Raw genomic sequence first — 13,916 nt, 5'->3', positions numbered from 1 at the left:
TCTCTGCATTCAAATGCCGTACATCCTGCAAATTTCCTGTGGCCTTCATTTTCCTCCTTTCCTGAGCAGTTTTGATGGCATCTTCTGACAGCCATTTGGACTTCTTCTTCTTACAAACTGTTGGAATATTCTTCTTTGCTTCTGTTTTAATTATAATTTAACACACTCCTTCACACAAATTGAGTGTGTTGAATCTGTTCTATATGCTAACATTGTATTCAGCTAGTATTCAAAGAGAGTACATATCATGAAATTGATGATGACTGCATGGTGGGAAGGAAATGGATCCTTTCCTTCATGTTTATATAGTGATCAGAATACATCATGAAAATTATGGATACAACTACCGTGTTAGAGTAAAACTTTAGTTTAATATAAACCAAAATAAACACTTGAAGTTTCGACATTTACATTAAGATCATCATCTGGAGTATACACAGATATACAAAGAAACAGGCTGCACTATAATCTACGTGGCATGCTAAATTTACTGACCAACCATTAGAACTATTAGCCTGACTTCTGGTGAAAAAAATAAAAACCTTACTACATCAAAGCTCGAATCCTATTATTATTATTATCTATTAGGTTGCAAAATTAAATTAAGCTGGAGAGCAATGTGTTTACAAAAAGGAAAAAATTAATAAATACTATATAAGAATTACTCATATAAGTATACATATAAATTGCAACCAACTATCCATACCAGTTGGTTATAATTTATATGTATACTTATATAACTAATTTTTTTAAAATTTTTATTTAGTATTTATTAATTTTTTTCCTTTTTTGTAAATATGTTGCTCTCTGGCTAATTTAATGTTGCAACCTAATTGATAATAATAATAGCACTCTAGCTTTGATGTAGTAAGTTTTTTTTTTGTTTTTTTTTCCATCAGAGGTCAGACCAATAGTTGTAAGTTGGTCAGTAACTTTAGCATGCAGTGTAGATTGTAGAGCAGCTTGTTTCTTTGTATATATGCGTATACTCCAGATGATGACCTTAATGTGAAGGATCGAAACGTCGAGCGTTTATTTTGGTTTATATTAAACTAAAGTTTTACTCTAACACGGTAGTTGTTTCCATAATTTTCATGATGTATGGAAGGAAATAGAATTTAGTTATCTACTAAGAGACAATTATTTATAAAACAATTATTAATAATAAAACAACATGCAATGGAGGGGAAGACCTAGAATGTCAGCTGCTGGATCTGGTCACAGCATCAGATGATCTGTCCAATCAAGGTATTCACATTGGGTCTAAATGGAAAGAATGATCATGTTATCTTGATTTGGAAGTTGACAAATATGGAAAATTTTCTATTAGTACGAAGAGGGAAGTTATGAAAACTAAAGTGCCATTGATAATGACAAGCTTATGAGGTAGCATGAAGAAGTGCAGTGGCATAAAAACTGAAAAGGAGGGATTGCATGGGAGATGGTGTCAATGTATGTCTGAAAGAAGCAATGTCAGACTGCACCGGAGGTTGAAAGAATACATCAGGAGAAAGTTAGATGGATGAATAATTTCATTAAGTAGGAGCTATAAAAAAAATGTTGAGTATATAAGAAGAAAGATAACTGGCAAAAACAAGGCATAGGCAAGAGGGATGATCAGCATAATAAGGAAGGTGAAATTAGATTATGAGAAGAAATTAGCTGAGACAGGAAATTCTGAAGTTTAATTTTATTTATATTTTATCTTTCTCCTTTTTCTAAAAAAATGTTTTTGTAGTTCATCCTTGATATAACATTATCAAATTACTATATGTATATTTTGTCTGATTTTATATTATATGTAATTTCTAATTTTCGCATTTTTAGTTCCCACATATCTTTATCTCCATATCCCCACCCCATCTTTTTTTTTTTGAAGGAAAAAAATCTAATATATTTATGACAATAATAATAATAAATTAATATAAAATAATAAATCCTAATAATAAATGACAGCCATAAATGGTTATCAGTGGTTATCCAGAGTTCATTCTAGAAGTCTAAAGTTCAGTTATATAATTTCTCTCAATATATTTCTGATACTGCTCCATAAAAAGATAGTCTTGAGGATTCTACAAAGGTATGCCAAAAAATTATTTGTATTTTTCATTTAATTTATGTCTTTAAAATACCATAAACATAATAAATTTAGTTTAATCCTTTATCCAACTGTAAGCAAACAAAGTTTGTGCCTGAAATTATCTTCAGGACTGAGGTAAAGTGGTGCAACACCAGGCAACTCCAAGCAAAGGTGGACCAAGCTCTCATCACTCCTTGTCTCAGTATCTCCCATAATGCAAAGCACATCTCCTTGCAGACATATATACTGCTATAGTCTAACCAAGTCCAAAATAAACTTCCAAAATACCATTAACGTTTTAAGTAAATTGGAGTAAAAAAGCCAATAACATAATACAAGGGTACTCCTTAAAAAATAAGCAAAATTGTCATAAATATTAATAAACTTCTAAAGTATTTTCACCATGTGGTGAGTAAAAGGAAGGGTGACTATCTATGGAGGGATAACATTAATCAGTACTGATGGCTGGGAAGTAACAGAAGCAGATAAGAGAGCTGAATTATTGAGTGACAACTATGCAGGAGTCTACAATCAAGGTAACAGGGAAGATAAGTAAAGACATATGGAAAAGAATTATAAAAACATTTGAAATGTACTATTGAAGGGTACTGTTAGGAGTAAATTGGGGAGAAAGAAAAACCAATAAAGAAGTCTTGCATGAAATAAAAGAGAACTGAATATTGAAGAAAACAATCATAGAAAGAAAGATGAAATTCTTGGGGAACATACGAAGACATCAAAGAAGAAGTTATCAGTGCAGCACTGTTTGTTATCCTTTCTAAAAAACCATCTGTGTTTTCTTAAGTTAAAAGGGATTTTGTTTAGAGAGTTCTTCATTAAATAAAAAATAATATGTTTTGTCCAGTCTACAGATACTCACCACGTGCAAGTGTATTTGTCAAATTCTGCTTTTAGCATAATATTGTACCTATGGAACTCTATTACTATTATTACGGGTGATTCCAGGGAGTCTTTAGACTCATCGAGGGAGGCCCTAAACATCACGTCCACACAACTATATGACATTCACACAGTATCTATCATACCTTGCCTTGAACTCACTCACTGTCATAGCACCCACAACAGCCTCTGGCAGCTTATTCCACTCATTTACCACTCTAAAAGTAAAGAACCCAGCTCTAACACCCCTGCTAACCACACTCTTGCCCACTTCCATAGGTGTCCCCTAGTTCTCCCACCACCAGTCCTGATCTCAAAAATATCCTCTGAATTAATCCTATAGAAACCTTTTAGCAATTTGAATATCTCAATCATATCTCCCCTTTTCTGCCTATCAACTAATTTCTGCAACCCACAAATCTTCAACCTGTTCTCATATGGTTCATTCCATAGACCTGCTATCATCTTAGTCACTCGCCTCTGGATCCTCTCCACCTCCTCCCCATCAAGAAGGAACCTAGGTGACCAAATCTGGGCACAGTAGTCGAGATGAGGTCTTATCAAGGCTCGGTACAGAGGTACAATAACTTGCTTGTCTCTGCTCGTCAAGGTATTTTTCAACAACCAAGTGAGTTGATGAGCTGATTTAGCTACTTTTGCAATGTTCCCCCTAAACTTCATCTGCCTATCCACCAACACTCCCAAGTCACTGGCCTCATCAATCTCCTGAAGTACAGTTCCACCAATGTGGTATACTGCTGCTAATCTTTTCACCCCAAAATGCATAACCTTACATTTTGTCACATTAAATTGACATCCATTCTCCTTAGCCCAGAACTCCAATCTATCCAAGTCGTCCTGCAAGATTTTGACATCTTCTGCATTCACTATTGCGCTACCCAACTTTGCATCATCAGCGAACAAATGAACTGTTCCTCTTAGATCCTTCCCTATATCGTTAATGAACAAATTAAACAGCAGTGGTCCAAGAACAGAACCCTGTGGCACACCAGTAGTCACAGGCCGTCTTTTGGACTCTACTCCTGAATAAACTACTCTTTGATATCTCTCCATCAACTACCCACCTATCCATCTCACCAACCCTATATCCATTCCCATATGTTGTAGTTTATGGATTAGAATTCCATGTGGTATCCTGTCAACTGCTCGTCCAGCAGTATCACTGTAAACCCATTACCCTTATCCAGTTCAGCCGTCACCGTGTTATAAAACTTGAGCAAGTTACTGAGGCATGATCTACCCTTCACAAAACCATACTGTCCCCCGTACAGTATCTCATTTTCATCAATCCATTCCTGTATTTTTCCCTTGACTACTTTCTCCAAGACCTTGACAACGACTCCTGATATGCTGATCGGTCGGTAATTTACAACCGTAGTCTTGGATCCTCCTTTATGCAGTGGAACTATTTTCCCCTCTTTCCACACCTTTGGGACTAAACCAGACCCGAGACTCAAATTAAACAACATGGTCAAGGGCACTGATAATTCTTTAGCCACTTCACGCAAGACCCATGCTGGTATACCATCCAATCCCACAGATGTATTCACATTAAGGTTCTGTAATAGACTAGTAAAGTGAACTTAGTGAAGAAGTTTATAAAATGGTGTTACTATAGTGAGAGTCAAATATAATTACTGTCTGCAGGATAGTTATGCATGTGAGAATTAAAATGTTTACATAAACAATTAATCTGTAATAAACTCCATTTGTTTTACTTCGAAATAGAATAAAAATGATTACCTAAAACCACTTCTTTACTAGCAAGAGGCAAGCAATTACTAATTTCAGTTTTCACATCATCTATCAACTTATAAATGACTCTGAACTCTTTAATAAGAATTTTTTTCTGTTTTGCTTGTTCAGATACATCAGGAGGAAGTGGAACATTAAAACTGTACACAATACCTACAGAAAAAAGTAAAATTCACAATCAAAACTTTCCATCAAAATTAACATAATATACAAAACAATGTATATTATGTATATAATGTGATTCAAGATGTAAACATTCAGGACTGGTATTATTATTACGTTGCTACTATCAGCAGCATCTGGATGTTGCTAGTTGAAACAACTGCATAGCATTTTGCACTATTAATGTATATTATGTTGTCATTTTTCCTAACTGCTGACAAGTTACAACTTGCTTTAATCAGTCTATAAAATATCATCAAAAAGTAATCATGAAGCAAAGTATCAATGCAGTTCTAACCAGATAAGTCAGCAACTTAAACATATAATTTGTGAAGAAGTTTTTTTTTCATTTTTAAATAATATAGATAATTCTACACCATCAAAACAAAAATAATATAAACAAGTTCATAAAAACAAGAAGAAATGGATAATTACTACACGAGTGGACAGACTTATGTGTTCGTCGAACATGTTGTTTATTATTTAAACGGTATAATAGAACACAGAAACTAAGTAAATAATTAATTTATTAACTTGATGATATTTCGCTGGTGTTATAACCAGCATCTTCAGAGCACAAAAACACTGTTTGTCACAATACGCGAGACTAAAACAACATGGTGTACTTAAACAAAATTGTAGCAGCAACACAAAGACTAGAGTCCTGATTTTGGCACCCTCTATCTGAAAAAAAAAAAAAAAAAAGGCTATCATATATTACTAGAGTCCTAGAAAAGTGCTAGTTTTTTCTTAATATGACTGTCTCCCAGATCTTCGGCAAGTTAATACAGCCATATTTGTTGAGATTTGGTGGAGTGTGTTTTAGGGCTTCTGTCGCCTCTAAGAACAATCACTCTGATTTATATGGGTTTCTGTGTAGTACTTTTGTGTTTTTCCAGTTGATCCTGTGTGCAGGGGTATCCAGAGCATGGTCTGCTAGGCCCGACTTCCCATAATGATAATTCCGGACCTATCTTTTATGTTCGCTGATGCGGATATTCACAGTTCTTCCTGTTTGACCGTAGTAAGCTTGATTGCATGAGCAGGGTACTTGGTAGACTCCTGGATGTGATAAAGGAGGAATGCTGTCCTTGGGTGAGCGGATGAGGGTGGCTAATTTGCTACATGGTCTGAATGTAGTGCGTAGTTTATGTTTATTGAGAATTCTTGAGATCTTTTCGGATGTGCCTTTAATGTAATGGATGGTGACTGTTTTGTTGTAGTTCTCTGTGGTGGATGGTGGGAGGGGTTTCTTAGGAGTGTTTAGTATTTTGTTTATTTTATGTGGATTGTAGCCGTTGGCCAAGAAGGTGTGGCGTAAGTGAGTCAGTTCAGCAGTAAGAGCCTTGTCATTGGAACAGATTGCTCTCGCTCTATGGGTTAGCGTTTTTAATATACCATATTGTTGTGAAGGATGATGGTGTGATTGTTTGTGTAAGTATCTGCCTGTATGTGTGGGTTTTCTATAAACTGAAAATGATAAGGAACCATCTGGGAGGCGTGTGATGAGTGTATCCAGGAAGGGTAGACAGTTGTTGGCTTCCAGTTCCATAGTAAAGTGGATTTTTGGATGTTGGCTATTTAAATGTGCTAAGAATGTTTTCAATGTCTCAGGGCCATGTGGCCAAATAGCAAGCACATCATCAACATAATGTAGCCAAAGTGTTGGTTTGAGAGTGGCTTTATTGATTGCTTGTTTTTCCAGGTGTTCTATGTAAAAGTTGGCTGGGGGGGGGAGCCCATGGCTGTCCCATCAATTTGTTTGTATATTTTCCCTTTCCATGTGAAATATCCTGCATGTATTGTGAATTTGAATAGTTCAAATAAATCAGGGGGGAAGTGTGACTTTAGTAGATTGAGGGTTTCTATTAGTGGTACATTTGTGAATAGTGAAGTGATGTCAAAGCTTACTATTAAGTCTGAGCTTTTTAGGGTAAGGTGTTGTAAGATGCTTTTTAGGTGTGCTGAATTTTTGATAAAGGAGGGAGAATTGTTAGTGAGAGTGGCTAGTAGCTTCGCTAATAGCTTCCCCCCCCCCAGCCAACTTTTACATAGAACACCTGGAAAAACAAGCAATCAATACAGCTACTCTCAAACCAACACTTTGGCTACGTTATGTTGATGATGTGCTTGCTATTTGGCCACATGGCCCTGAGACATTGAAAACATTCTTAGCACATTTAAATAGCCAACATCCAAAAATCCACTTTACTATGGAACTGGAAGCCAACAACTGTCTGCCCTTCCTGGATACACTCATCACACGCCTCCCAGATGGTTCCTTATCATTTTCAGTTTTTAGAAAACCCACACATACAGACAGATACTTACACAAACAATCACACCACCATCCTTCACAACAATATGGTATATTAAAAACGCTAACCCATAGAGCGAGAGCAATCTGTTCCAATGACAAGGCTCTTACTGCTGAACTGACTCACTTACGCCACACCTTCTTGGCCAACGGCTACAATCCACATAAAATAAACAAAATACTAAACACTCCTAAGAAACCCCTCCCACCATCCACCACAGAGAACTACAACAAAACAGTCACCATCCATTACATTAAAGGCACATCCGAAAAGATCTCAAGAATTCTCAATAAACATAAACTACGCACTACATTCAGACCATGTAGCAAATCAGCCACCCTCATCCGCTCACCCAAGGACAGCATTCCTCCTTTATCACATCCAGGAGTCTACCAAGTACCCTGCTCATGCAATCAAGCTTACTACGGTCAAACAGGAAGAACTGTGAACATCCGCATCAGCGAACATAAAAGATAGGTCCGGAATTATCATTATGGGAAGTCGGGCCTAGCAGACCATGCTCTGGATACCCCTGCACACAGGATCAACTGGAAAAACACAAAAGTACTACACAGAAACCCATATAAATCAGAGAGATTGTTCTTAGAGGCGACAGAAGCCCTAAAACACACTCCACCAAATCTCAACAAATATGGCTGTATTAACTTGCCGAAGATCTGGGAGACAGTCATATTAAGAAAAAACTAGCACTTTTCTAGGACTCTAGTAATATATGATAGCCTTTTTTTTTTTTTTTCTTCCAGATAGAGAGCGCCAAAATCAGGACTCTTGTCTTTGTGTTGCTGCTTCAATTTTGTTTAAGTACACCATGTTGTTTTAGTCTCGCGTATTGTGACAAACAGTGTTTTTGTGCTCTGAAGATGCTGGTTATAACACGCGAAATATCAGCATCAAGTTAATAAATTAATTATTTACTTAGTTTCTGTGTTCTATTATACCGTTAAAATAATAAACAACGGATAATTACTACGTTGATATATATATATATATCAACTCTCTATATATAAAAAGATAAGCCAAAATTTGAAACGTTTTTATGTCACGTTTTTTTGTGTCTTCATTGTTTTGAGCCGGGTTAAGCCGATTAAGCTGATAAGTCAAAATTTGAAACATTTTTATGTCATGTTTTTTTTTTGTCTCGTGATTGCTTTGAGCCGGGTTAAGCCGTTAAGCCGAAATTTGAAACGTTTCACATCCAACAATGTGTTTGCCTTCATGAGATAACAATTTGTTGGACGTTTCAAAACAATGGAGAATCGGCTTACCAGCCCGGAACTTGGGGGGGATAAGTGCCAGAGCCCCCCCCCCCCCCCTAGTGTGTGTGTGTATTTGTCCCAACCACAAAAGGTTGTAAATCTATAATACTTCAACTTAATTTATAACCTGTTAGTTGGATAAGAAATATCAATATCAGAATATGAATAAAGTATATTTACTTCAGTGTTGCTAGCCTGGTTGGTTAGCATACTTACTCTCCAACCAATAGGCTGTGGATTCAAATCCTGCTGTGGGCATGGATGTTTATGATTGTCTTTAGGCAGGAGATCAATTTCATCACCTGGTGTGAGGCAATGTCCTGCTTATTGGAGGCCTGAAGTGGTTTGAAAAAGTTCCATATTTAGTTTCTAGAGCAGGGTTTCCATACTATAAAAAATAAATTAAAAATAAAAAAATATATATATATATATAAAATTGATAAAAAATAGAAAAAAATCCTTAGTCCACTAATAGTACAAAATGTGCTACAGGTGTGCAAATAACCTTTCGTGAGTGGGAGCAACATAAAAAAAAAAAAAAGTAATTTTTGCTTATACAGAAATAACAAGCAGTTATGCATAATGCCCATTTTATCATAACTGCACAATACAGAAAGAAATTTCACAATGCAAACTTTTTGCCTACTGTACTTATTAACAATATGTCTATTTATCTTGGACCACTTGGTTATAACTAAAGATGCCAGGAAATTATATTATTGGTTTAATCCTTTGTCCAAGTGTATGCAAACAAAGTTTCACCTGAAGTAATTTCAGGACTGGGTAACTCATATATAGAAGCAAATAACTTCACTTGCCTTAGTATCAAATAATGCAAAGCACATATCCTTATTGTACACCTATATTTCATAGAGCCTAGTCTGGCAGATTGCCAAGAATAGTCAATTCATGCTGAAGGGGAGAAAGAAATAAAGGATGTACGAATTGGTCACCAACACACAAAATCACGTGTTTATACTTAAATTTTCCAACTGTCACACAAGCAAAATAGTTAGTATTAGTATTATTACGGGCGACTCCAAGGAGTCCTTAGACTCATTGAGGGAGGCCCTAAACATCACAATTATTCGTCATTCACAGAGTATCTATCATACTTTGCCTTTAACTCACTCACTGTCATAGCACCCACAACAGACTCTGGCAGCTTATTCCACTCATTCACCACTCTAAAAGTAAAAAACCTAGCTCTAACACCCTTACTAACCACATTCTCGCCCAGCTTCCATGGATGTCCCCCTAGTCCTCCCACCACCAGTTCTGTTCTCAAAAATATCCTCTGAATTAATCCTATAGAAACACTTCAGCAATTTGAATGTCTCAATCATATCTCCCCTTTTCCGCCTATCAACCAATTTTTGCAACCCGCAAATCTTCAACCTGTTCTCATAAGGTTCATTCCATAGAGCTGCTCTCATCTTGGTCACTCTCCTCTGGATCCTCTCAACCTCTTCTCCATCAAGAAGAAACCTAGGTGACCAAATCTGGGCACAGTAGTTGAAATGGGGTCTTATCAAGGCTCGATACAGAGGAACAATAACTTGCTTGTCTCTGATCGTCAAAGTATTCTTAAGCATCCTAGTGATTTGATGAGCTGATTTAGCCACTTTTGCAATGTGCCCCCTAAACTTCAACTCCCTATCCACCAACACTCCCAAGTCCCTGGCCTCATCAATCTCCTGGAGTACAGTTCCACTAATGTGATATACTGCTGCTAATCTTTTCACCCCAAAATGCATAACTTTACATTTTGTCACATTAAATTGACATCCATTCTCCTTAGCCCAGACCTCCAATCTATCCAAATCATCTTGCAAAATTTTGACATCCTGGGCACTCACAATTGCTCTACCCAACTTTGCAACATCAGCGAACAAATGAACCATTCCTCTCAGATCCTTCCCTATATCGTTAATGAACAAATTAAACAGCAGTGGTCCAAGAACAGAGCCCTGCAGCACACCACTAGTCACAGGCCGTCTTTTGGACTCTATTCCTGAGTAAACTACTCTCTGATATCTCTCCATCAACCACCCTCCCATCCATCTCACCAACCCTATATCCATCCCCATATGTTGCAGTTTTCGGATTAGAATTCCATGTGGTATTCTGTCAAAGGCCTTAGCCAGGTCCAGCAGTATCACTGTAAACCCATTACTCTTATCCAGTTCAGCCGTCACTGTGTTATAAAACCTGAGCAAGTTACTGAGGCATGATCTACCCTTCACAAAACCATGCTGTCCCCCATACAATATCTCATTTTCATCAATCCATTCCTGTATTTTTCCCTTGACTACTCCTGATATGCTGATCGGTCTGTAATTTGCAACAGTAGTCTTGGATCCTCCTTTATACAGTGGAACTATTTTCCCCCTCTTTCCACCTCTTTGGGACTAAACCAGACCCGAGACTCAGATTAAACATAATGGTCAAGGGCACTGACAATTCTTTAGCCGTTTCATGTAAGACCAGTGCTGGTATACCATCCAATCCCACAAATGTATTCACATTAAGGTTCTGTAATAGATTATTCACCTCCACTTCATTCACCACAATTCCCGTATAAACTAATGGTTTCTTCAATGTCACCACCTGGATGATATACTCTTGCAAAGTGCTCACTCAGTAATTCCACTATATCGACTGATTCAGTGACCTCCCTACCATCGGCATTCCTTAAAATCATTCTGCCTTGTATAGTTTTTCTTTTACTTGCAGCATATTGAAAGAACTGTTTCGGATTCTCTTTAGCTTGCATGGCTAATTTCTTTTCATAATTCGCTTTTGCTTTTCTTACCACACTCGTTACCCTTCTGGCCTGCGCTTTATACCGTTCGTGTGCCTGCCACCTTTCTCCTTAAATTCTCTCCACAGTTGTTTGTTTTTTTAGCAACTCAAGCTTAATGGTGTTATTCATCCATTTAACCCCTACTTGATTTACTATTCGGTCTCTAGGTATACAGTCAGCCATAACCTCCTGCAAATGCTCCTTGACCACTTCCCATGCACTATCAACATCGAGCCCTTGCAGTTTTACATGCCATGGCACTGAACCAAGCACTCTTCTAAGCTTGTCATACTTACCAGCACTTTATTTCCACATGTACCCTATCTTAATCGATAATTTCATGCAATTAGCCACCTCCCAGGTCAAGACCTTATGATCACTCTCACCAATAGGTGGCAACATGGCCATATTCATTACAGTCAAATTTTCAGATGCTATTACTAGGTCACGCACTCTCGAACCCCTAGTATTTTCCATTACATGCTGTCTCAGATAGTTATTGCTTAATATCTGAATAAAATACAGTTCCTTACTTCCTCACATGTGTCCTCTCTTCCTTCTAATCAATATTACCATAGTTGAAATCCCCCCATAATAATTACCCTCCTTCCACTCGTTTTATCAATTTGTTTATGCATAATAATACTATCTCCACCATCTATTCCATCACCTGGTCTATAGCAGCACCCAACTGTATATTTTGTTCTGGTAGTCTCAATCTCATGCCAAATAGCCTCAAATTAGTTCTTTTCACTATCCTGCAATACAACTTCTATTCTCCTTGGCTGCAGTTCATCAGCTACCATCAATAACACTCCTCCCTCCATTTTATTCTCTCTCTCTGTCCCTCCTGAACACACTATACCCTACACATTCTATCCCACTAACTATATCATCTTTTGTCAGCCATGTTTCCCTAATGCCAATAACCTGTGGCCAGGAAGAACCGACCAAGGCCAAAAATTCTTCCTTCTTGTTCCTATTACTCCTGATATTAGTATACATGAAATGCAGAGGTCCATTTCTCCCACTCCCTATCTTGATGCGTTATACTAACTATCCCATTCTGATTTCTTGTCCTTCGTACTGGCTCGGGTACATTATATACATTCTTACACTCAACTGCCTCACTGATGTCTACATATCCACCCCCCCCCTTAATAGTTCTAGTTTCCCTGATTTTGCGCATCTACTTTCATTTTTTTCAGCAACACTTTTTCCAGTCTTTGCACACCAAATTCATTCAAATGCAAGTCATCCATCTTGTACAAATCCTTTCGCCCATCAAACTCACTCCACACCACACCAGCTGCATAACCTGCGCATAAAGTCATTTGTGATTATGGCCCTCCTTCTAAACTCTTCTCTGTCATACCGTGGCAACAGACTCACTATCCTAACTCTGTCACTCTTTTCTGCTACCTCTAATAATTCCTTCAAGTCCTCTCTCATATCAAATTTATCTCCTTTCAAATCATTCGTTCCCACTACGACTATCATTTCTTTCACCCTCTGCTTTTGCGCTCTAATACTCTCACTTACATCCTTAATTTTCGCACCCGGTAAGTACGATTTAGTCAAACTCTCATCTATCACACCTCTTATTAACGAGTCACCGTACAACACACTTTCCTTCATTTCTGAAACACTCCCAATCATATACTTATTTTTCCTTTCATACACTTGCTTATTTCCGTTGGCCGAGGCTCTCGGGAAAGTTTCGCAATCGCTCCAACTGCCGCTTCGCCCTATGTATTACCCCACGTAACTGTGTGATCTCACTTAGTACAACTAATTCCTCATTTTTTTTTATCATTCAAACCATTTTCTCTCTCTGTATAATTACTCTCACTCTCTCTTTCATCACTGCTAACGTGTACAACATCACCATTTCCTATCAAACCACTATTTTCTCTCACATTCTGGCTTCCTTCTACAACAACAATCTCACGACCTGACACACACTTCAATTCCTCACTTTCCTTACACTTTTGGCACAGTTTCCCACCACTATCATTATCTATCTAAACTCCAGCCTCTTTCGGGAATGGGAATGCATACATCCCGCTAGTACCACTTTAAGAACTACAATTTTCATAAAAGAAAAGCTAAGTTTCCAATGTATAATAATAAACACTCATCCCACGAAACGCATTGATTACCCTAATATTGGAATGGATTCCCCTTCTTTTGTCTCGCATCTGCAGGCATCATCATACATGTATGTACAGTACATACATGTATAATGCTGTTAAAAAGTTATTTCTTATTATTATATCTATGTTCTATATTTATCTATCTCCTTATACTTAATTTTAATCTTAATTTTATATCTAGGATTGTTTCCTCTTCGGATACTGGCGAATTTATATTTTGCTGCGCCAGCCAGTATCCTATAGTTGAAAAGATCCTTACTCAGGGAGACAATACTAGATTCCTAACTTTCTTACCCAATATCTTACTTAACTGCCCTATAGATCTAGATTATTGCAGTCGTGACCTAAATCTATATTTATATTCACTCACTAAATCCTTCCCACCAAAATCAGGTTCTATTTTCATAAGTGGTAATTTGGAATCGTAATCAGGCATGACTC

The 13,916-nt window shown here is 37.3% G+C and overlaps 1 protein-coding gene across 1 annotated transcript in view; it reads right to left on the bottom strand.

Annotated features, from left to right (window-relative positions):
• The window catches only part of mIF2 (mitochondrial translation initiation factor 2), a 342,241-nt gene that overhangs the window by 23,337 nt on the left and 304,988 nt on the right, over positions 1–13,916 (bottom strand). The window contains exon 14 of the mRNA XM_090395599.1: positions 4,745–4,909. Coding sequence (XP_090251725.1) covers positions 4,745–4,909 — 165 coding nt within the window. The remainder of the gene's footprint in view (positions 1–4,744; positions 4,910–13,916) is intronic.

Source organism: Typopeltis vanoorti, chromosome 7 (assembly GCF_054136105.1).
Source record: "Typopeltis vanoorti isolate ZY-2024b chromosome 7, IOZ_Tvanoo_1.0, whole genome shotgun sequence".
Classification (NCBI taxonomy): Eukaryota; Metazoa; Arthropoda; class Arachnida; order Uropygi; family Thelyphonidae; genus Typopeltis; species Typopeltis vanoorti.
Note: the sequence above shows the minus strand (reverse complement) of the source record. Positions and strands in the feature narration are given on the sequence as shown.